This window comes from Salvelinus namaycush, chromosome 23, assembly GCF_016432855.1.
Source record: "Salvelinus namaycush isolate Seneca chromosome 23, SaNama_1.0, whole genome shotgun sequence".
In the NCBI taxonomy this organism is placed as follows: domain Eukaryota; kingdom Metazoa; phylum Chordata; class Actinopteri; order Salmoniformes; family Salmonidae; genus Salvelinus; species Salvelinus namaycush.
Genome location: NC_052329.1, coordinates 12,220,993 through 12,244,591, shown reverse-complemented (window position 1 = coordinate 12,244,591; position 23,599 = coordinate 12,220,993). Strand labels below are relative to the sequence as shown.

The following is a 23,599-nucleotide window of genomic DNA, read 5'->3' as shown; positions in this document are numbered from 1 at the left end:
TCTGCAGAGCTGCGATGATTGTATCCCCCTAGTGTTTAGAGCGTTGGGCCAGTAACCGAAAAGTTGCTGGATCGAATCGCTGAGCTGACAAGGTAAAAATATGTCGTTCTGCCCTTGAGCAAGGCAGTTAACTCACTGTTCCCCGGGTGCAGAAGACGTGGATGTCGATTACGGCAGCCCCCCGCACCTCTCTGATTCAGAGGGGTTGGGTTAAATGCAGAAGACACATTTCAGTTGAATACATTCAGTTGTACAACTGACTAGGTATCCCCCTTTCCTTTCCACATATGTATAACATTCTATTCCTCTCCATCTTTCCTCCACTCTCCCCTCACCTATCCCCTCCCCTCTCCTCTTCTCCACTCTCCCCTCACCTATCCCCTCCCCTCTTCTCCACTCTCCTCTCACCTATCCCCTCCCCCACTCTCCCCTCACCTATCCCCTCTTCTCCACTCCCCTCATCTATCCCCTCCCCTCTACTCTCCTCTCACCTCTACTCTCCTCTCTCCCCTCACCTCTACTCTCCTCTCTCACCTCACCTCTACTCTCCTCTCTCCTCTCTCCCCTCACCTCTACTCTCCTCCCCTCCTCTCTCCTCACCCCTTGTCTCTCTTGTGCCCCTCTCCTCTTCTCCACTCTCCCCTCACCTATCCCCTCCCCTCTTCTCCACTCTCCCCTCACCTATCCCCTCTTCTCCACTCTCCCCTCATCTATCCCCTCCCCTCTACTCTCCTCTCACCTCTACTCTCCTCTCTCCCCTCACCTCTACTCTCCCCCCCTCCTCCTCTCCCCTCCTCTCTCCTCACCCCTTGTCTCTCTTGTGACCAGTGTTAGCACTAAGCAGAGTGGAGCTAGACTACACAAGCAAGTGACCCATCACCTAGAGTGGTAATCACATACACACATTGACCCCATCGTCATGTGACCCCATCTCCTCTTATGTGTTTCCAGTTTGAAATAGATGCAGAGAGGAGAGGGGCGACCGCCACCTCACACAGCGACAGGAATATCAGTGGCTGATTAACTCTCAGTCCTCAAGCTATGACCACAGAGGACCAGAGAGGACGACAGAGGTCACTAGACAGAAGGGATGGAGAGGGGGATGCAAGAGGAGCAGAGATAGAGGTGGGGAATGAGGAGGTTAAGGTTGTGTAAACTCATTCTCTGAAGGACTCCCCCTAGAGAGGCTTAATCACAGGCCCCAGGATAGAGAGAATGAGAGTGAGAGAGGAATAGAGGGAGAGAAAGGGAGAAAGGAAGAGACAGAGACAGAGAGAGACAGACAAAGAGAGAGAGGGGACGAGAGAGTAGCTAGCTCGTACAGAGTGTGTGGTGCATTGTGGGTAAAAAAGGTGATAAACCAAGGGAAAGACAAAGGATAAAAAGAGCAGGCAGTGTGAGGAAGGGGGATGAAAAGGTAACACTAAGGTAACATCAGAGAAGATGATAGACTGATATACTGTAATCTCTCTCTGACAACATGGAAAACTGACTGGATTAGCAAAACGTCATCAACATAAGGGAATTTCATATTTTTTTCACCCTACTTTTAACCAACACATTTTTTGTTGATTTCACATTGAATTCATTAGCTGACAACTCAACCAAATGTAAATCAAAAATAGACGTTGAACTGATGTTTCTGCCCAGTGGGTTACCAGCCATGTCAATATGGGGTTGAATACACACACACGCACACACACACGCACAGATGTGACCGCCAAGACCTCTCAATCACATGACTTACCAGCAAGAAAAGGAATGGAGGTCAGACAAACAAAGGGAGAGGGAGAGAGAGGGAAAGAAAAATTATGAGTGAGAGAGTGAGAGAGAGAGAGGGAGAGAGAGAGGGAGAGAAAGAAAGAGAGATAGTGGAGGAAGCAAGGAAGCAAGGAAGGAAGCAAGGAAGGAAGCAAGGAAGCAAGCAAGCAAGCAAGCAAGGAAGGAAGGAAGGAAGGAAGGAAGGAAGGAAGGAAGGAAGGAAGGAAGGAAGGAAGGAAGGAAGGAAGGAAGGAAGGAAGGAAGGAAGGAAGGAAGGAAGGAAGGAAGGAAGGAAGGAAGGAAGGAAGGAAGGAAGGAAGGAAGGAAGGAAGGAGTGAGAGGGCATGAGTAAATCAGGTCAATACACATGGGTGATTTGGTGTGTGTGTGTTTGTGTCTTCATAACAGCGTTGGTGGATAAACAACATGCAATGTGTGTGTGTGCAAAAGCAGGGCTCAGTTGAGCCGTTTCACCTGCCAGTGAGTGCAGTGGCACACAGCGGCTCTATGCATAATACTTCAAACACAGTAAAGCTCCCAGTAACAAGCATGTCAAGCTGCTATCAAAGCCTTGAGCGCTGCACACTAAATATATCAATACTGTTTACCTTTCTCCCTCTCTCACACAATCTCTCTCCCTCCTTTCCCTCTCTCTCTTTCTCTGTCTCCTCTCTCTGTAATGTTCTCTCCTCTCCACTATCTGTCTCCTTCCCCCATTCCTGCCTCCCTCTCTCTCTTTCTCTTACCCCCTCCATTGCTCTCATTTTCTCTCTCACCCATCTTTCCCTCTGCACCTCAGCCACTTCTCCCTCCCTCACCCTCTTTCTCTCTCTCTGAGTGAGTTGACCTTTTACTGATAGTGTTTAATTGGTATCCCGCTCTCCCTCTTACAGATACAGTCCTACTCACTTTGGGAAGTGGGGGACATGACAGGTTGTCCTTACGTTGTCACCAGATTGCAGAGGGTTTTTGACACACTTGTCACACCCTGAGATTCCATAAATGTGGTTAGAAATGAGTCTGTCAGAATTTGTCCTGTAACACTACAGGTTCTGGAGGCGGTGAAGTCACTCAAAGTGCAACTGCAATAAGTCGAACGGTGCTTTTCCACACAGCTGACCCTATTGACTAATTGACATTGCTAATAGCGCCACTCATTCATCTTCCTCATCTACACTGAACAAAAATATAAACGCAACATGCAACAATTTCAAAGATTTTACTGAGTTACAGTTCATATAAGGAAATTAGTCAATTTAAATAAATTCATTAGGCCCTAATCTATGGATTTCACATGACTAGGAATACTGTCACGGATTCCTCAGGTACTGCTGCTCATTCCGTGCACCCGTTTCGGGACGTCTACGTCACCGGTCTCTAGGCACCGAACTGTCATTACGCACACCTGGTTCATATTCCTTACTGATTGTATTTGTATAAATGTGCCCTTTGGTTCACCATTGGGCTGTTGATTATTGTTCCCATGTCTGTTGGTTGTGTGAATATCTATGCGTTGTCTCAGCCTGTGCTGCGTGTTCTGTGCATTATGTATTACGGGTCTCGTCCCGTGTCGTTCTACAAGGTTTACCCTCACTCTTTTGTTTGGGTACATCCCAGTGTTTTGTATACGTGTTAGTTTTGGGTGTATTAAAACCCTATTATGAACTCCTGTGCCTGTCTCCAAATCCTTTATACCAGCGTGACAAATACAGATATGCATCTGTTGGTCACAGATACCTTTAATAAAAGGTAGGGGCGTGGATCAGAAAACCAGTCAGTATCTGGTGTGATCATCATTTGCCTCATGCAGGGTGACGCATCTCCTTCACATAGAGTTGATCAGGCTGTTGATTGTGGAATGTTGTCCCACTCCTCTCCAATGGCTGTGCGAAGTTGCTAGATATTGGCAGGAACTGGGACACACTGTCGTACACGTCAATCCAGAGCATCCCAAAAACATACTCAATAGGTGACATGTCTGGTCAGTATGCAGGCCATGGAAGAACTGGGACATTTTCAGCTTACAGGAATTGTGTAGTGATCCTGGCGACATGGGGCTGTGCATTATCATGCTAAAACATGAGTTGATGGCGGCGGATGAATGGCACGACAATGGGCTTCAGGATCTCGTCAAGTATCTCTGTGTATTCAAATTGCCATCGATAAAATGTAATTGTGTTTGTTGTCCGTAGGTTATGCCTGCCCATACCATAACCCCACCACCCTCATGGGGCACTCTGTTCACAACGTTGACATCAGTAAACCGCTCGCCCACACAACACCATACACACTGTCTGCCATCTGCCTGTTACAGTTGAAACCGGGATTCATCCGTGAGGAGCACACTTCTCCAATGTGCCAGTGGCCATCGAAGGAAAGCATTTGCCCACTGAAGTCATTTACAAAGCTGATCTGCAGTCAGGTCAAGACCCTGGTGAGGACGACGAGCACGCAGATGAGCTTCTCTGAGACGGTTTCTGACAGTTTGTGCAGAAGTGATTTGGTTGTGGAAACCCACAGTTTCATCAGCTGTCCGGGTGTCTGGTCTCAGACAATCTTGCAGATGAAGAAGCCGGATGTGGAGGTCCTGGGCTGGCATGGTTATACATGATCTGAGGTTGTGAGGCCGGTTGGACGTACTGTCAAATTCTCTAAAACAACATTGGAGGCGGCTTATGGTAGAAAAATGAACATTAAATTCTCTGACAACAGCTCTGGTGGACATTCCTGCAGTCAGCATGCCAATTGCATGCTCCCTCAAAACCTGAGACATCTGTGGCATTGTGTTGTGTGACAAAACTGCACATTTTAGTGAGTGGCCTTTTATTGTCCCGGGCACAAGGTGCACCTGTGTAATGATCATGCTGTTTAATCATCTTCTTGATATGCCACACCTGTCAGGTGGATGGATTATCTTGGCAAAGGAAAAACATTTGTGCACAACATTTGAGAGAAATATGCTTTTTGTGTGTATGGAACATTACTGGGATCTTTTATTTCAACTCATGAAACATGGGACCAACACTTTACATGCTGCATTCATATTTTTGTTTAGTATAGATTACAGATTAGGCTAAATGGTCGCAACACTGTATGATGACATCGCTAGTGGAATATTGTTGGCAAATTGGTGGCATTACCAGCACTTTGCACTGACCTGGCATATATGCACGGGTGGAATATTGGCATATTGGTTGGTCTAAAGGGGTGATTATCAGAGGTGGGACTAAGTCACTATTATTCAAGTCACAAGCAAGTTCCAAATCTCAAGTCAAGTCCCAAGTAGAACGGGTCGAGTCTCGAGTCAAATCCAAGTCGTGCATTCTAAGAGCAAGTCAAGTCGAGTTGAGTTTTTCCAAGTCAAGTAAAAATAAAAATATACATGCAATGACTTGTTCAAATACAAATCAAGGACTATTAGGTTTTATCTGACATTTTTGTCAAAAATGTGTTAGTTACATATAATAGATATTTAGATGGTTCTTCATATGTCTGCAAAGTTATATATTTTTTAAAGTACATTTTAAGTGAACAAAATGAACAACTAGAAAATTCTATCTGCATGAACATATTTGAACTATAAGGTTCTATCTGCAATCCAATCACAAGCCTGAACAGATAAAGACGGACCAATCAGTTTCACCTCCCTCTAAGTATGGTCTAGGCTAGTCTAGCCAGCAGTAACGGCAGGTGAGCAACAACAAAAAACAACACTGTCAGAAATGTTTGAGTAAATGATGTCACATCGTTGTTCAGTGATGACAGTAATTTGTCCAATGATCATAATCAATTTCTTAACGTATTTGATGATGTGTTCTGACTCTATTTTGGTCAAATAGTGCTATTCTATCATGTATGTATTCAAATAGCTACAGTATTCCTAAAAACAGATTCTAATTCAGAAGTGTCAGAGCCTTAAGGTTGAACCCAGATTGACATTTCAGAGCCATAAGGTTCTATCTGCTATTGTACCCCCCCCCCCCCCCCCAAAAGAAAAACAAATTTACAAATGTCTCAGGTTTTTGATACTCTGTACTTTAGGTACCGTTTAAGGTGAGTACCTTAATGGGTTATGAAAAAATGATTCACTACAAAACAGCTCTGAGATATGTGATGTGAAAACTGATGCTCAATATCTTAGAACTATCCTTAATGCAGATATAACCTTTATTTAACTAGGCAAGCCAGTTAAGAACACATTCTTATTTACAATGACGGCTTACCCCAGCCAAACCTAGACGACGATGGGACAATTGTGCACCAACCTATGGGACTACCAATCACAGCCAAATGTGATACAGCCTGGCTTTGAACCAGGTACTGCAGTGATGCTTCTTGTACTGAAATGCAGTGTCTTAGACCACTGCGCCACTTGGGAGCCAAACTATAGCGCCATGGTCACACAATCTGTGTCTATTTATTGTGGCTTCCAGACAGCCCTTTTCATTATATTGTCTACAACACATTTTGATAATGTAATAATATATTTTAACAACAAATTCCAAATGCAAGCGTCATAACTCAATTAACAATTTCAAGCAATTTTGACATACTAAAAGACCGGTAGGCCTATGCTAGTAATTGTTGCTTGATGCCCATTGCTGGTGAGCTTGCAAAGTAAACAGTTAATATTCTTAATCACCAAACTATTTTTGGAGCTGCATATTCATTTACGGCAATCATCTCTCCCTACATGTTGACGTTTGTGCTACACCGATTCTACTGCTGTTCAGCAAATGAGCAATCTGTTCTCTAGCTCAGTGAAACTTTTTGACCCGCGAACCCCAAAAGAGTGGTTCAAAGCTTGCGACCGCCGTGCACGCACATGCACGCGTGCAAAGGTGAAGCACTTTCAAAGAGCAAAATACCAAAAATGTTCACCTTCATTTTGAGCTGAAAGTCATTCACGTTAACAGTCCATATGAATTAGCGATATCATGTCACATTTTAACTTCTCTGGAGTCCTACCTGGATGCAGCAGGGTTTCAGGGTCATATGGCCTACCTGTATGCAGCAGGGTTTCAGGGTCAGATGGCCTACCTGTATGCAGCAGGGTTTCAGGGTCAGATGACCTACCTGTATGCAGCAGGGTTTCAGGGTCAGATGGCCTACCTGTAAGCAGCAGGGTTTCAGGGTCAGATGGCCTACCTGTATGCAGCAGGGTTTCAGGGTCAGATGGCCTACCTGTATGCAGCAGGGTTTCAGGGTCAGATGACCTACCTGTATGCAGCAGGGTTTCAGGGTAATATGGCCTACCTGTACAGAGCAGGGTTTCAGGGTCAGATGGCCTACCTGGATGCAGCAGGGTTTCAGGGTCATATGGCCAACCTGTAAGCAGCAGGGTTTCAGGGTCAGATGGCCTACCTGTATGCAGCAGGGTTTCAGGGTCAGATGGCCTACCTGTATGCAGCAGGGTTGCAGGGTCATATGGCCTACCTGTATGCAGCAGGGTTTCAGGGTCATATGGCCTACCTGTATGCAGCAGGGTTTCAGGGTCAGATGGCCTACCTGTATGCAGCAGGGTTTCAGGGTCAAATGGCCTACCTGTATGCAGCAGGGTTTTAGGGTCATATGGCCTACCTGTATGCAGCAGGGTTTCAGGGTCAGATGGCCTACCTGTATGCAGCAGGGTTTCAGGGTCATATGGCCTACCTGTATGCAGCAGGGTTTCAGGGTAATATGGCCTACCTGTATGCAGCAGGGTTTCAGGGTAATATGGCCTACCTGTATGCAGCAGGGTTTCAGGGTAATATGGCCTACCTGTATGCAGCAGGGTTTCAGGGTAATATGGCCTACCTGTATGCAGCAGGGTTTCAGGGTAATATGGCCTACCTGTATGCAGCAGGGTTTCAGGGTCAGATGGCCTACCTGTAAGCAGCAGGGTCTCAGGTTCAGATGGCCTACCTGTAAGCAGCAGGGTTTCAGGGTCAGATGGCCTACCTGTATGCAGCAGGGTTTCAGGGTCAGATGGCCTACCTGTATGCAGCAGGGTTTCAGGGTCAGATGGCCTACCTGTATGCAGCAGGGTTTCAGGGTCAGCTGGCCTACCTGTATGCAGCAGGGTTTCAGGGTCAGATGGCCTACCTGTATGCAGCAGGGTTTCAGGGTCAGATGGCCTACCTGTATGCAGCAGGGTTTCAGGGTAATATGGCCAACCTGTATACAGCAGGGTTTCAGGGTCATATGGCCTACCTGTATGCAGCAGGGTTTCAGGGTCAGATGGCCTACCTGTATGCAGCAGGGTTTCAGGGTAATATGGCCTACCTGTATGCAGCAGGGTTTCAGGGTAATATGGCCTACCTGTATGCAGCAGGGTTTCAGGGTAATATGGCCTACCTGTATGCAGCAGGGTTTCAGGGTAATATGGCCTACCTGTATGCAGCAGGGTTTCAGGGTAATATGGCCTACCTGTATGCAGCAGGGTTTCAGGGTCAGATGGCCTACCTGTAAGCAGCAGGGTCTCAGGTTCAGATGGCCTACCTGTAAGCAGCAGGGTTTCAGGGTCAGATGGCCTACCTGTATGCAGCAGGGTTTCAGGGTCAGATGACCTACCTGTATGCAGCAGGGTTTCAGGGTCAGATGGCCTACCTGTATGCAGCAGGGTTTCAGGGTCAGCTGGCCTACCTGTATGCAGCAGGGTTTCAGGGTCAGATGGCCTACCTGTATGCAGCAGGGTTTCAGGGTCAGATGGCCTACCTGTATGCAGCAGGGTTTCAGGGTAATATGGCCAACCTGTATACAGCAGGGTTTCAGGGTCATATGGCCTACCTGTATGCAGCAGGGTTTCAGGGTCAGATGGCCTACCTGTATGCAGCAGGGTTTCAGGGTCAGATGGCCTACCTGTATGCAGCAGGGTTTCAGGGTCAGATGACCTACCTGTATGCAGCAGGGTTTCAGGGTCATATGGACTACCTGTACACAGCAAGGTTGCAGGGTCAGATGGAAACCATTATCTGTCAGTAGCCTTTTTCTTCGTCACAAATATCGCTACTCATTCGGCAGAATATGTTACATCTTCATCCCATAAGTATTGAAGGTAGTGCGATGTTACAGCTTAAGACATATAGCCAGTACCACTACTAAGGTACAGTAAGGAATTAGAACCCAGCCAAACTAGGCCTATCTGAAATTGGAAAATGATTAGTGACATCACCAGCCTATTGTTCTGGGAAAGATGAGTCCGTAGCAGATTGCTAAACTGAATTTTATATAGATAATATAAAGGTAGGTAGTTTACTGTGTTTTTGCCAGGCAAACCGGAGAAAATGATTCAAGTGCTTTCTGGTCACTAAGCTGGCTATGTGCGACCACCTTTGCACACCAATGCTGATGACTGGTCATTGATCAACAGTCAAGACGCACAACTTTTGGGCTCTGAATCACAGATTACAATACTTTGGTGCAATGCTGTAAACCTATGTTAGTAACCAGATTGAATAAACAAAGGTATAAATATAAAATACAAATGGTAGGCTAAATCTAGCCTATTAAAATATGTATGAATATTTTCTGAATTTTTCCCATTCCCTTTCACACTCGTGACCCCTCAAAACCGTCTCACTGCACTACTGTAGGTCACCTGACCTGTGTTGATTGACATTGTGATACAGTCTCTGGCTGTGTGGAGAGTAGCCTAATCCACGGGTACTCTGTGCCACACAATGAGAAAACGTTCCCAAATCTGGCCAGGTCATTTCAAGTCATCAGTCCCAAGTCTAAATCGAGTCCCGAGTCTCTAAGTCGAAGTCAAGTCTCAAGTTGTTTTATTTTCTATCAAATCAAGTCTCAAGTCATCAAATGTGTGACTGGAGTCAGACGGGCGTTACACATATCTGTCCGCAGGGAGAATGAGGGACTGAGAAAAACAGGTCATCAATACAAATCCTAATAATTTCCAGCCAGCACTTTGTCTCTCTTTCATGAGGCGATAGCTGGGAGAGTAGCTGCTGATTCAGCTTCCGGATGAGTTATTACTTCTGGTGTGTGTGTCCTTTTTCTGCAGGAACTAAAGCTCAATATCTGAGGCCTCTTTTGCTCTCTTCTTTTCCTAGTAACTGACGTATAACACACACACATGCACAAACACACACACACGTGCACATACGCACACACACTTCTAAAGCTAGATAATCTCTGTCGGATGAGAGATGATTGAATATATATTCAACTCATGAATGCTCCAGACATTTCAATACAATGATACAGTATATATCACCACCATTGCATTGTGGATGGGTACAGTGATAACACCAAGGTCACTTTCAGCAGTTATCTTAGCATCATCTGCTGGTATTCCATTATCTAAACATGAACAAAGGGGCTAGCTAAATGACAGCTTAGCACTATGTATTGTGTTTCTTCATATACTGTACTAGCTATGGATTAGCTTAAACGCTATATATAGCATTGTGATAGCTACCAATGTAGGGGAAAGGGCGCAAGTCAGCAGGCAGATGTATGTTCACTTCTAGCATCATGCGTGTGTGCGTGTTCAGGCATACAGAGAGCTACTGAGAGTGTCTCTGTTCCACACAGTAAATCTGGGAGAATGACTGTGGATGGATGCACTGTAGACTCCATCATCAACATTTCATAAAGGACATTTAAAATATTCAACATCATACAGGGGAAGGGGGAGAGAGTGAGAGATGGAGAGAGAGAGAGAGACAAACATTGAAATAGAGAAGGAGAGCGGTACAGCAGAATCAAGAATGAGAAAAGAGCAATAATGAAGTAGAATATAAGGAGGGAGTGAGGGAGAGGGACAGACAATGAAAGAAAAGAGGTAGGGAGGGAGAAGGTGAGAAGGAGGGAGGCAGAGGGAGGGAGGGAGAAACAAAATGGAGAAAGAGAAAGGTGTAAAAAAGCATTACATGGGCTTGCTCCTACCTATCTTTCCGATTTGGTCCCACCGTACATACCTACACGTACGCTACGGTCACAAGACGCAGGCCTCCTAATTGTCCCTAGAATTTCTAAGCAAACAGCTGGAGGCAAGGCTTTCTCCTATAGAGCTCCATTTTTATGGAATGGTCTGCCTACCCATGTGAGAGACGCAGACTCGGTCTCAACCTTTAAGTCTTTACTGAAGACTCATCTCTTCAGTGGGTCATATGATTGAGTGTAGTCTGGCCCAGGAGTGTGAAGGTGAACGGAAAGGCTATGGAGCAACGAACCGCCCTTGCTGTCTCTGCCTGGTCGGTTCCCTTCTCTCCACTGGGATTCTCTGCCTCAAACCCTATTACAGGGGCTGAGTCACTGGCTTACTGGTGCTCTTCCATGCCGTCCCTAGGAGGGGTGCGTTACTTGATGGGGTTGAGTCACCGACGTGATCTTCCTGTCTGGGTTGGCGCCCCCCCCCCCCCCCCCCCCCCCCCCCCTGGGTTATACTCGGCCTTGTCTCAGGATGGTAAGTTGGTGGTTGAAGATATCCCTTTAGTGGTGTGGGGGCTGTGATTTGGCAAAGGTGGGTGGGGTTATAGCCTGCCTGTTTGGCCCTGTCCGGGGGTATCATTGGATGGGGTCACAGTGTCTCCTGACCCCTCCGGCTCAGCCTCCAGTATTTATGCTGCAGTAGTTTATGTGTCGGGGGGCTAGGGTCAGTTTGTTATATCTGGAGTACTTCTTCTGTCTTATCCGGTGTCCTGTGTGAATTTAAGTATGCTCTCTCTAATTCTCTCTTTCTCTCTTTCTTTTTTTCTCTCTCTCGGAGGACCTGAGCCCTAGGACCATGCCTCAGAACTACCTGGCATGATGACTCCTTGTTGTCCCCAGTCCACCTGGCCGTGCTGCTGCTCCAGTTTCAACTGTTCTGCCTGCGGCTATGGAACCCTGACCTATTCACCGGACGTGCTACCGCCAGGAGCGGTAGAGATACTCTTAATGATCGGCTATGAAAAGCCAACTGACATTTACTCCTGACGTGCTGACTTGCTGCACCCTCGACAACTACTGTGATTATTATTATTTGACCATGCTGGTCATTTATGAACATTTGAACATCTTGGCCATGTTCTGTTATAATCTCCACCCGGCACAGCCAGAAGAGGACTGGCCACCCCTCATAGCCTGGTTCCTCTCTAGGTTTCTTCCTAGGTTTTGGCCTTTCTAGGGAGTTTTTCCTAGCCACCGTGCTTCTACACCTGCATTGCTTGCTGTTTGGGGTTTTAAGCTGGGTTTCTGTACATCACTTTGAGATATCAGCTATAAATACATTTGGTTTGATTTGATTTGATTTGTAGCCTAAGAATCAAATCAAATAAGAGAGGGAAGAGAAGAAGGAGAGGGAGGAGAGGGTGTGGTTAGGGTTAGAAGAGAGGGAAGAGAGGATGTGGTTAGGGTTAGAAGAGAGGGGAGAGAGGGTGTGGTTAGGGTTAGAAGAGAGGGAGGAGAGGGTGTGGTTAGGGTTAGAAGAGAGGGAGGAGAGGGTGTGGTTAGGGTTAGAAGAGAGGGAAGAGAGGGTGTGGTTAGGGTTAGAAGAGAGGGAAGAGAGGGTGTGGTTAGTGTTAGAAGAGAGGGAAGAGAGGGTGTGGTTAGGGTTAGAAGAGAGGGAAGAGAGCATGTGGTTAGGGTTAGAAGAGAGGGAGGAGAGGGTGTGGTTAGGGTTAGAAGAGAAGGTGTGGTTAGGGTTAGAAGAGAGGGAAGAGAGGGTGTGGATAGGGTTAGAAGGGAGGGTGTGGTTAGGGTTAGAAGAGAGGGTGTGGTAAGGGGTTAGAAGAGAGGGAGGAGAGGGTGTGGTTAGGATTAGAAGAGAGGGAGGAGAGGGTGTGGTTAGGGTTAGAAGAGAGGGAAGAGAGGGTGTGGTTAGGGTTAGAAGAGAGGGAGGAGAGGGTGTGGTTAGGGTTAGAAGAGAAGGTGTGGTTAGGGTTAGAAGAGAGGGAAGAGAGGGTGTGGATAGGGTTAGAAGGGAGGGTGTGGTTAGGGTTAGAAGAGAGGGTGTGGTTAGGGTGGGAAAAGAGGGAAGAGAGGGTGTGGTTAGGATTAGAAGAGAGGGAAGAGAGGGTGTGGATAGGGTTAGAAGGGAGGGTGTGGTTAGGGTTAGAAGAGAGGGTGTGGTTAGGGTTAGAAAAGAGGGAAGAGAGGGTGTGGTTAGGGTTAGAAGAGAGGGAGGATAGAGGGTGTGGTTAGGGTTAGAAGAGAGGGAAGAGAGGGTGTGGATAGGGTTAGAAGGGAGGGTGTGGTTAGGGTTAGAAGAGAGGGTGTGGTTAGGGTTAGAAGAGAACGTGTGGTAAGGGGTTAGAAGAGAGGGTGTATGTGTTTACACAGATGCTCTACAATCAATCTAGACTTATAAAACTGTAAGCAAAGGATTCTGACCTAAATGAAAGACAAATATAGCTGGCTCCAATTAGCTCACAGCTGACAAGTATAATATGTGTGATGAAAATTGTCAGTCTCTCTCTCTTTTCCTCTCAACCACCCACTCACTTTTTCTTCATCCTCTCTCTCTACTCCCCTCTCAATATCTATTTTGCATGTGTGTGTCTGTGTGTTTATGTGTCCCAGGGGATGTGTGTGTGTGTGTCCCAGGGGATGTGTGTGTGTGTGTGTGTCCCAGTGGATGTGTGTGTGTGTGTGTGTCCCAGTGGATGTGTGTGTGTGTGTGTGTCCCAGTGGACGTGTGTGTGTGTGTCCCAGTGGATGTGTGTGTGTGTGTGTGTGTGTGTGTGTGTGTGTGTGTGTGTGTGTGTGTGTCCCAGTGGATGTGTGTGTGTGTCCCAGTGGATGTGTGTGTGTGTCCCAGTGGATGTGTGTGTGTGTGTGTGTGTGTGTGTGTGTGTGTGTGTGTGTGTGTGTGTGTGTGTGTGTGTGTGTGTGTGTGTGTGTGTGTGTGTGTGTGTGTCCCAGTGGATGTGTGTGTGTGTGTGTGTGTGTCCCAGTGGATGTGTGTGTGTGTGTGTGTGTCCCAGTGGATGTGTGTGTGTGTGTATGTGTCCCAGTGAATGTGTGTGTGTGTGTCCCAGTGGATGTGTGTGTGTGTGTGTGTCCCAGTGGACGTTCCTGGTTCTCAGATGTGCTGCTGTTGTCTCTCTGAGGCTGTGTGTTTCATCCTGTCAGGGTTCTATATTGGGAGCTGCTGCTCTCGGTTACACACATCTGATCAGCCTGACGCTCCAACACACACACATACACACAAACACCACGGTTCCTTTAAAAATAGCTATTATTTTGAAGCACGCCTCCCATTCGCTGTTGAAGTGCATAGGTGTGTCACCCCCCACTTTGCAATGTGAGCTGAGGGCAGTATGTATTTTGAAAACTGATACTTAATTGTTTGAAACCTGAACGTTTTTACTTCATATTATGAGGCATGTCTTACCTTGCTTCAAAGTAGCCTAGGCAAAATCCTACCATTGAAACATGGAGGCGATCATTTTATAAAGACTTCCTTATATGCCATTGAAACCAGAATTTATCTCCTGACAGACAGACAGGACAGACAGGAGAAAGAGACACACACACACGCCATTGAAACCAGAATTTATCTCCTGTTCTATTGGTTTTCATATCAACTTTATTTCGATGTCCAGAAGCCAAAGGCGCAATCCTAGTCATATTAGCAACCCATCCTAGTTGTTGTATCTTTAGATTCCTCCTCTTTCTAAGTTTCTAACAAAGATGTTTATCTCTGTCACATATGGAACTGCTCGCATCAAGTGTTCTGTTTAGAATGGTGTTTTCCAGGTGCTCTGTTTAGAATGGTGTTTTCCCAGATGCTCTGTTTAGAATGGTGTTTTCCAGGTGCTCTGTTTAGAATGGTGTTTTCCAGGTGCTCTGTTTAGAATGGTGTTTCCCCAGGTGCTCTGTTTAGAATGGTGTTTCCCCAGGTGCTCTGTTTAGAATGGTGTTATCCCAGGTGCTCTGTTTAGAATGGTGTTTTCCAGGTGCTCTGTTTAGAATGGTGTTTTCCAGGTGCTCTGTTTAGAATGGTGTTTTCCCAGGTGCTCTGTTTAGAATGGTGTTTCCCCAGGTGCTCTGTTTAGAATGGTGTTTTCCCAGGTGCTCTGTTTAGAATGGTGTTTTCCCAGGTGCTCTGTTTAGAATGGTGTTTTCCAGGTGCTCTGTCTAGAATGGTGTTCTCCCTGGTGCTCTGTCTAGAATGGTGTTCTCCCAGGTGCTCTGTCTAGAATGGTGTTCTCCCTGGTGCTCTGTCTAGAATGGTGTTCTCCCAGGTGCTCTGTCTAGAATGGTGTTCTCCCTGGTGCTCTGTCTAGAATGGTGTTCTCCCAGGTGCTCTGTTTAGAATGGTGTTTTCCCGTGAATTGCATTTTGGCAAATGTAATTTTTTTTAATTGTCTGCTTCATTACAGGAGTTGCATGTTCTGTTAAGATGCATTATCATTATGTAAATGTCATGTCTGTCATTCTGAGCACCGTGGGTGGATGCCCTAATGAGTTACGCCCCCAATGTGTATGTTTCTGGTCAATTTAAATCTTCCCGGTCATGTTGTCCGGGACCACACACTGATCAGCTATGTGTGTGAATAAGCAGTTTCACAGAATTACTCTCAGCAACATAGAAGACAGATGGACAGGACAGATGGACGGTCTTGGTATTGATGGTGAAGACACCCAGACACCCAGACACTCACTAACCTGACACACCTCACACACTACTACACACACTGCATACAAACCCATCACCATTGATGGTGGTATTGATGGTGAAGAACAACTGTAGCTAGCTATCTTGTAACTCAGTCTCTGTGCTCTCACACACATACAAAACCATCCCCTCCCCCCACACTCTACACCCACCATCTCCCCCTCCCCACTCACCGGTCTTGGTATTGATGGTGAAGAAGTTCTGTGGGTTCCCACTAGCTATCCTGTAGCTCAGTCTCTCTGCTCCCCCCGTGGCGTCCGGGTCCTGGGCTTGAATCTGAATAACCGACAGGTCCTTGGGAGAGTTCTCCATGACGACGGGGTGGTAGACAGGGTCAGAGGTCAGGGGGGCGTTGTCGTTGACGTCCTCTACCTGGATGTACACCTCCATGATGGCGAATTGGGGCACCACCCCGTGGTCTGTAGCGTACACCGTCAGCCAATAGGAGTCCTTTGTCTCGCGGTCCAGAGTGTCTGTGGTGTAGATGATACCTAGAGGGGTGGATAGAGGGATAGATAAAAGTTAGGCCTAGGTTGTTTAACTTCAGTTCTAACATCTAGTCAACGTTCACATCGGCTTCTACAGGGGCGGACAGAGGGGGGTGGAGAACATTAGGTTGTTTCCATGTGTTTAATAAGTTAACAAATGCATAAAGAAAAAACTATTTTGGTTAAGCTAACCTGACAAATGTTTAACTCACAATCTCAATATATTTTAAATACAAATACATGAAGTCAACGGTCACATAGAAAGAGCCAATAAGAGAAGTGTGGTTGACCTCAAATTACTCCTTACAAAACAGTCCTCTGGTCAACCATTTAACGTCTACATCAACATACATGAATGTGTGGTCAATATTTCCATATCTGGACCTCCTAAGAATAAAAGTGAAATGCTGTATACTTCATATACATACACCGTTAAGTGCCCAACACATAGTAAAAGCCTAAACAAAAGCCAAGCCAATGTTCTGGTCAATGTTCACACATCTCCAACAGCTCTGTGTGTATCCAGACCAGACTCAACACGTTTAACATATGATCCATTTTCTACAGCCCAGGGATGGAGTGGTTCATTTCACCAAACCTGACGTCATTTCTGCACTTGCCCTTAACCACTCTGTTGAGTGTGTGTGTGTAAATAGCGTCCCGTGGCTGTGTGTTCATTATCTGACAGACTAGACTTGGCTGCTCTCTAAGTGGCCGATTTCTCCCTTCAGTAAACAAACATCCATATTCAAACCCTGGCTGTGACATAAGTGATGCTGACTGGCCCACAGTACATTAGAACTATGCACCCATTTAGAATGAATGCCACTCCAACCAAGACTCCACCGCTCAACACATCTTCAGCATCGAGCTCTCTGCTCCTCCATTAGATCTCATACATTACAACAGAGAGACTCATGAGATATTTACAATAAGAGTAGTTAGTTAAGCTTTCAGGCATACTTGAGATTGTAAGACACACCCTAACATGATGAGACCTATTAGTGTGTACTGTGTCCAACATGGAGAGTAATGAGGACGTTGTGTGATAAGATGTGGGAAGTGGACAACTGCTTTTACAACCAGAAAAACTCTAATGGAACACACACACACACACCCTTAAAACCACTTAAATGCCCTTCAGTACATTCTGAGCGGAGATGCAGCTTACTGTAAGCACTTCGCACACACACACACACACACACACACACACACACACACACACACACACACACACACACACACACACACACACACACACACACACACACACACACACACACACACACACACCTGGTGTGTGAGATCTCTCAACTGGTTGAGAGAATGCCAAGAGTGTGCAAAGCTGTCATCAAGGCAAAGGGTGGCTACTTTGAAGAATGTCAAATATAAAATATATTTTGATTTGTTGAATACTTTCTTGGTTACTACATGATTCCATATGTGTTATTTATAGTTATGATGTCTTCACTATTATTCTACAATGTAGAAAATAATAAAAAATAAAGAAAAATCCTTTAAAAAAAATTAAAAAACCCTTGAATGAGAAAATAGTAAAAATAAAGAAAACTCTCAAATGAGGTAGTGTGTGTCCAAATGTTTGACTGGTAGTGTATATAAATTATAATGAGTTATTATTCGCTCTCCAACGTTTTGGGGCTTTATTACAACGTATGTCATTGCCCTTTAAGAGCTCTGTTGCACAGCTTGAATCTATGGCTGTAACTGCATTTGTAAAAACGATGCCACACAAGCAATTGAGGGGGTACAGAAATAAACATGGTAGCAATTGAAAACTGGGATCCCCTCCCTTAAAGAAAAGTTCAAAACTACTTTAAAAAGTCTGCATTGACTACTTGTCTCTCACCCTACGGCTCTCGAAACTTGTGCCTCCAGAGGAAAATGTTATTGCATAAAACACACAACAACAAGCTGAATAGGTCAACTATTCTACTATGAAGTTGTCTGATTAAATTTTGATAACAACATTATAAGGCAAAAAATAGTAGCACAGGAAAGTTACATCCTGTGTGATAAAAGATAGAATTTGAATTGCACACCGCTGTTTGAGTTGAGCGCCCCGGTGGTGGGCATTATAAACTATTTAATTCCCTTCATCTGAACATGGAAGGGCCAGCAACAATCATGCATGTCAGTTCAGTGCACACAGCGTAACCGAGAAAATCTAATATTTGAGAATACATGTATTTGGGAACATATTTGGTGGAACAGACATATCCCCCAGAGATGTACACTGATCTAAAATAAAACGACCTCTCCAGAATCCACATGAAGGAAATCTGTCGCATTGACGGAAAACTTTAACCCCTGAATACTGACACACACACCCATACACATGAGTAAAACATTTAAACGTGTTAACCCTCGCAAGGCTGCAGGCCCAGACGGCATCCCCGGCCGCGTCCTCAGAGCATGCGCAGACCAGCTGGCTGGTGTGTTTACGGACATATTCAATCAATCCTTATCCCAGTCTGCTTCAAGAGGGCCACCATTGTTCCTGTTCCCAAGAAAGCTAAGGTAACTAAGCTAAATGACTACCGCCCCGTAGCACTCACTTCCGTCATCATGAAGTGCTTTGAGAGACTAGTCAAGGACCATATCACCTCCACCCTACCTGACACCCTAGACCCACTCCAATTTGCTTACCGCCCCAATAGGTCCACAGACGACGCAATAGCAATCACACTGCACATTGCCCTAACCATCTGGACAAGAGGAATACCTATGTAAGAATGCTGTTCATTGATTACAGCTCAGCATTTAACTTCTCTAGGATAGGGGGCAGCATTTTCACATTTGGATGAAAAGCAAACCCAAATTCAACTGCCAGCTACTCATCCCCAGAAGATAATAAATGCATATTGTTAGTAGAATTGGATAGAAAACACTCTGAAGTTTCTAAAACTGTTTGAATCATGTCTGTGAGTATAACATAACTTATTTAGCAGGCGAAACCCCGAGTACAAACATTCAGATTTCTTTTTTTTGAGGTCACTCTCTTTTCAATGGATTTTCATTGGGAATACAGATTTCTAATTGACCTTCTTGCAGTTCCTACCGCTTCCACTGGATGTCAACAGTCTTCAGAAATTAGTTGAGGGTTTTTCCTTTGTGTAATGAAGAAGTACGGCCATTTTGAATCAAAGTCACTTGAAGTGTCCTGTTAGATAGAGACACATGACCAGAAAGCATGCTACAGATTGTTTTAATCCTGTATTGAACACAGATCATCCCGTCTTCAATTTGATCGATTATTAATGTTAAAAAATACCTAAAGTTGTATTACAAATGTAGTTTGAAATTATTTGGCAAAGTTTACAGGTAACCTTTGAAATATTTTGTAGTCACGTTTGAGCAAGTTGGAAGCGGTGTTTTTCTGGATCAAACACGCCAAATAAATGGACATTTTGGATATTTATTGACGGAATTAATCGAACAAAAGGACCATTTGTGATGTTTATGGGACATATTGGAGTGCCAACAACAGAAGCTCGTCAAAGGTAAGGCATGAATTATATTTTTATTTCTGCGTTTTGTGTCGTGCCTGCAGAGTTGAAATATGCTTATCTCTCTTTGTTTACAATGGTGCTAACTCAGATAATAGCATCGTTTGCTTTCGCAGAAAAGCCTATTTGAATTCTGACATGTTGGCTGGATTCACAACCAGTGTAGCTTTAATTTGGTATCTTTCATGTGTGATTTAATGAAAGTTTGATTTTTATAGTAATTTTTATAGTAATTAATTTGAATTTGGCGCTCTGCATTTTCTCTGGCTTTTTGCCAAGTGAGACAGTAGTGTCCCGCCTAAACTCAGATTTTTGGATATAAATATGAACTTTACCGAAAAAACATACATGTATTGTGTAACATGAAGTCCTATGAGTGTCATCTGATGAAGATCATCAAAGGTTAGTGATTAATTTTATCTCTATTTCTGCTTTTTGTTACTCCTCTCTTTGGCTGGAAAAATGGCTGTGTTTTTGTACTGACCTAACATAATCGTTTGGTGTGCTTTCGCCGTAAATCCTTTTTGAAATCAGACATGTTGGCTGGATTCACAACAAGTGTAGCTTTAATTTGGTGTCTTTCATGTGTGATTTCATGAAAGTTAGATTTTTATAGTAATATATTTGAATTTGGCGCTCTGCATTTTTACTGGCTTTTGGCCAAGTGGGACGTTAGCGTCCCACATATCCTAGAGAAGTTAACACCATAGTACCCTCCAAACTCATCATTAAGCTCGAGACCCTGGGTCTCGACCCCGCCCTGTGCGAATGGGTCCTGGACTTCCTGACGGGCCGCCCCCAGGTGGTGAGGGTAGGTAACAACATCTCCACCCCGCTGATCCTCAACACTGGGGCTCCACAAGGGTGCGTTCTCAGCCCTCTCCTGTACTCCCTGTTCACCCACGACTGCGTGGCCATGCACGCCTCCAATTCAATCATCAAGATTGCAGACGACTCTACAGTGGTAGGCTTGATTACACACACGCACACACCCTCTGCAACTGTATCTTGGACTTACTGAAGGAACAACCTCAGGTGGTGAGGGTAGGCAACATCACCTCCGTCAAGCTGAAGCTTAACACAGGGGTGTGTGCTTAGTCCCCTCCTGTACTCCCTGTTCACCCATGACTGTGGGACACTCACGATTCCAACACCATTATCAAGTCCGCTGACGACACGATGTGATAGGTATGAGCACCAGTGATGATGAGTCAGCCTACAGGGAGGAGATCAGTGACCTGGCTGTGAGGTGCCGGAGCAACAACCTCTCCCTCAACAAGACCAAAGAGCTGATCGTGGACTACAGGAAATGGGGGGGTTAGCACTCCCCATCCATATCGACGGGGCGGCAGTGGAGCAGGTAGACAGCTCCAAGTTCCTCTGTGTCCAAATCACTAAGGACTTAAAATGGTTCAAACACACAGGCACAGTCGTAAAGAAGACGCGACAGTGCCTCTATCCCCTCATGGGGTTGAAAAGGTTTGGCACGGGCCCTCAAATCCTTAAAAGGTTCTACAGCTGTATCATTGAGAGCATATTGACTGGCTGCATCACTGCTTGGTATGACAATAGCACCGCCCTCGATGGCATGGCGTTACAGAGGGTTGCGTGGACAGCCCAGAACATCACTGGGGATGAGCTCCCTGCCATCAAGCACATCTATATCAGGCGGTGTGGAAGGACGGCCCTGAAAATCGTCAAAGACACCAACCACCCAAGCCATAGTCTATTTTCTCTGCTGCCGCACAGCAAGCGGTACTGGTACATCAAGTCTGACACCAACAGGCTCTTGAACAGCTTCTACCTTCAAGCAATACAACTGACAAATAGCTAACTAAATAGCTACATGGACTATCTGAGTTAACCTTGTATTGGTATTGACCTTTTATTACATCTATGCACACTCACAGGCCCTACACACTCACACACACTGTCCCTCCAACACTCACACAAACACTCACTCCATCATTTGTTCACTCACACATAATATGCATATACATTTATACTGACTCTACACACCTGCACACACACTCACATACACTCACATATATCCTGTTGCTTAGTCACCTTAACCCTATACATACAGTCGTGGCCAAAAGTTTTGAGAATGACACAAATATTAATTTTCAAGTCTGCTGCCTCAGTTTGTATGATGACAATTTGCATATACTCCTGAATGTTATGAAGAGTGATCAGGTGAATTGCAATTAATTGCAAAGTCCCCCTTTGCCATGCAAATGAACTGAATCCCCAAAAAACATGTCCACTGCATTTCAGCCCTGCCACAAAAGGACCAGCTGACATCATGTCAGTGATTCTCTCGTTAACACAGGTGTGAGTGTTGACGAGGACAAGGTTGGAGATCACTCTGTCATGCTGGTTGAGTTCGAATAACAGACTGGAAGCTTCAAAAGGAGGGTGGTGCTTGGAATAATTGTTCTTCCTCTGTCAACCATGGTTACCTGCAAGGAAACACGTGCCGTCATCATTGCTTTGCACAAAAAGGACTTCACAGGCAAGGATATTGCTGCCAGTAAGATTGCACCTAAATCAACCATTTATCAGATCATCAAGAACTTCAAGGAGAGCGGTTCAATTGTTGTGAAGAAGGCTTCAGGGCGCCCAAGAAAGTCCAGCAAGCGCCAGGACCGTCTCCTAAAGTTGATTCAGCTGCGGGATCGGAGCACCACCAGTACAGAGCTTGCTCAGGAATGGCAGCAGGCAGGTGTGAGTGCATCTGCAGGCACAGTGAGGCAAAGACTTTTGGAGGATGGCCTGGTGTCGAGAAGGGCAGCAAAGAAGCCACTTCTCTCCAGGAAAAACATTAGGGACAGACTGATAATCTGCAAAAGGTACAGGGATTGGACTGCTGAGGACAGGGGTAAAGTCATTTTCTCTGATGAATCCCCTTTCTGATTGTTTGGGGCATCCGGAAAAAAGCTTGTCCGGAGAAGACAAGGTGAGTGCTACCATCAGTCCTGTGTCATGCCAACAGTAAAGCAGCCTGAGACCATTCATGTGTGGGGTTGCTTCTCAGCCAAGGGAGTGGGCTCACTCACAATTTTGCCTAAGAACACAGCCAATTAATAAAGAATGGTACCAACACATCCTCAGAGAGCAACTTCTCCCAACCATCCAGGAACAGTTTGGTGATGAACAATGCCTTTTCCAGCATTATGGAGCACCTTGCCATAAGGCAAAAGTGATAACTAAATGACTCGGGGAACAAAACATCGATATTTTGGGTCCATGGCCAGGAAACTCCCCAGACCTTAATCCCATTGAGAATTGTTGGTCAATCCTCAAGAGGCGGGTGGACAAACAAAACCCGACAAATTCTGACAAACTCCAAGCATTGATTATGCAAGATTGGACTGCCATCAGTCAGGATGTGGCCCAGAAGTTAATTGACAGCATGCCAGGGCGGATTGCAGAGGTCTTGAAAAAGAAGGGTTAACACTGCAAATATTGACTCTTTGCATCAACTTCATGTAATTGTCAATAAAAGCCTTTGACACTTATGAAATGCTTGTAATTATACTTCAGTATTCCATAGTAACATCTGACAAAAATATCTAAAGACACTGTCACGCCCGTCGGAAGAAGTGGACCAAGGTGCAGCGTGGTGAGAGTACATTTTTCCTTTATTTGCAAATGTCGCCAACAAAACAATAATACAACAAAAACGAACGTGAAGCTCCGTAAGGCTACACATGCACAAACGAAGACAACTACCCACAACTACCAAAAGGAAAAAAGGCTGCCTAAGTATGATTCCCAATCAGAGACAACAATAGACAGCTGTCCCTGATTGAGAACCATACCCTGCCAAAACATAGAAAGAAACATAGAATGCCCACCCCACATCACACCCTGACCTAACCAAATAGAGACATAAAACGGCTCTCTAAGGTCAGGGTGTGACAGACACTGAAGCAGCAAACTTTATGGAAATATTATTAAATAGTATTAATATTTGTGTCATTCTCAAAACTTTTGGCCAAGACTGTACAGTATCTACCTCCATCTCTCCAGTACCTTTGCACATGTAAATCTGGCATTGAAACTGACTTTTTTAATATTTCCTGTATATAGTATGCTTACTTACTTACTTTATTGTGTATTTCATATTTCCTATTCTTATTTCTGGTGTGTGGTTTTCTAGTAATACATTGTTATTGAGTATTGCATTGTTGTGTTTTGAGTTTGCAGGAAAG

At 45.2% G+C, this 23,599-nt stretch overlaps 1 protein-coding gene across 1 annotated transcript in view; it reads right to left on the bottom strand.

Annotated features, from left to right (window-relative positions):
* Positions 1-23,599, bottom strand: part of fat3a (FAT atypical cadherin 3a) — a 234,259-nt gene that overhangs the window by 129,948 nt on the left and 80,712 nt on the right. The window contains exon 3 of the mRNA XM_038962177.1: positions 15,541-15,858. Within this exon, the coding sequence (XP_038818105.1) occupies positions 15,541-15,858 (318 nt within the window). The remainder of the gene's footprint in view (positions 1-15,540; positions 15,859-23,599) is intronic.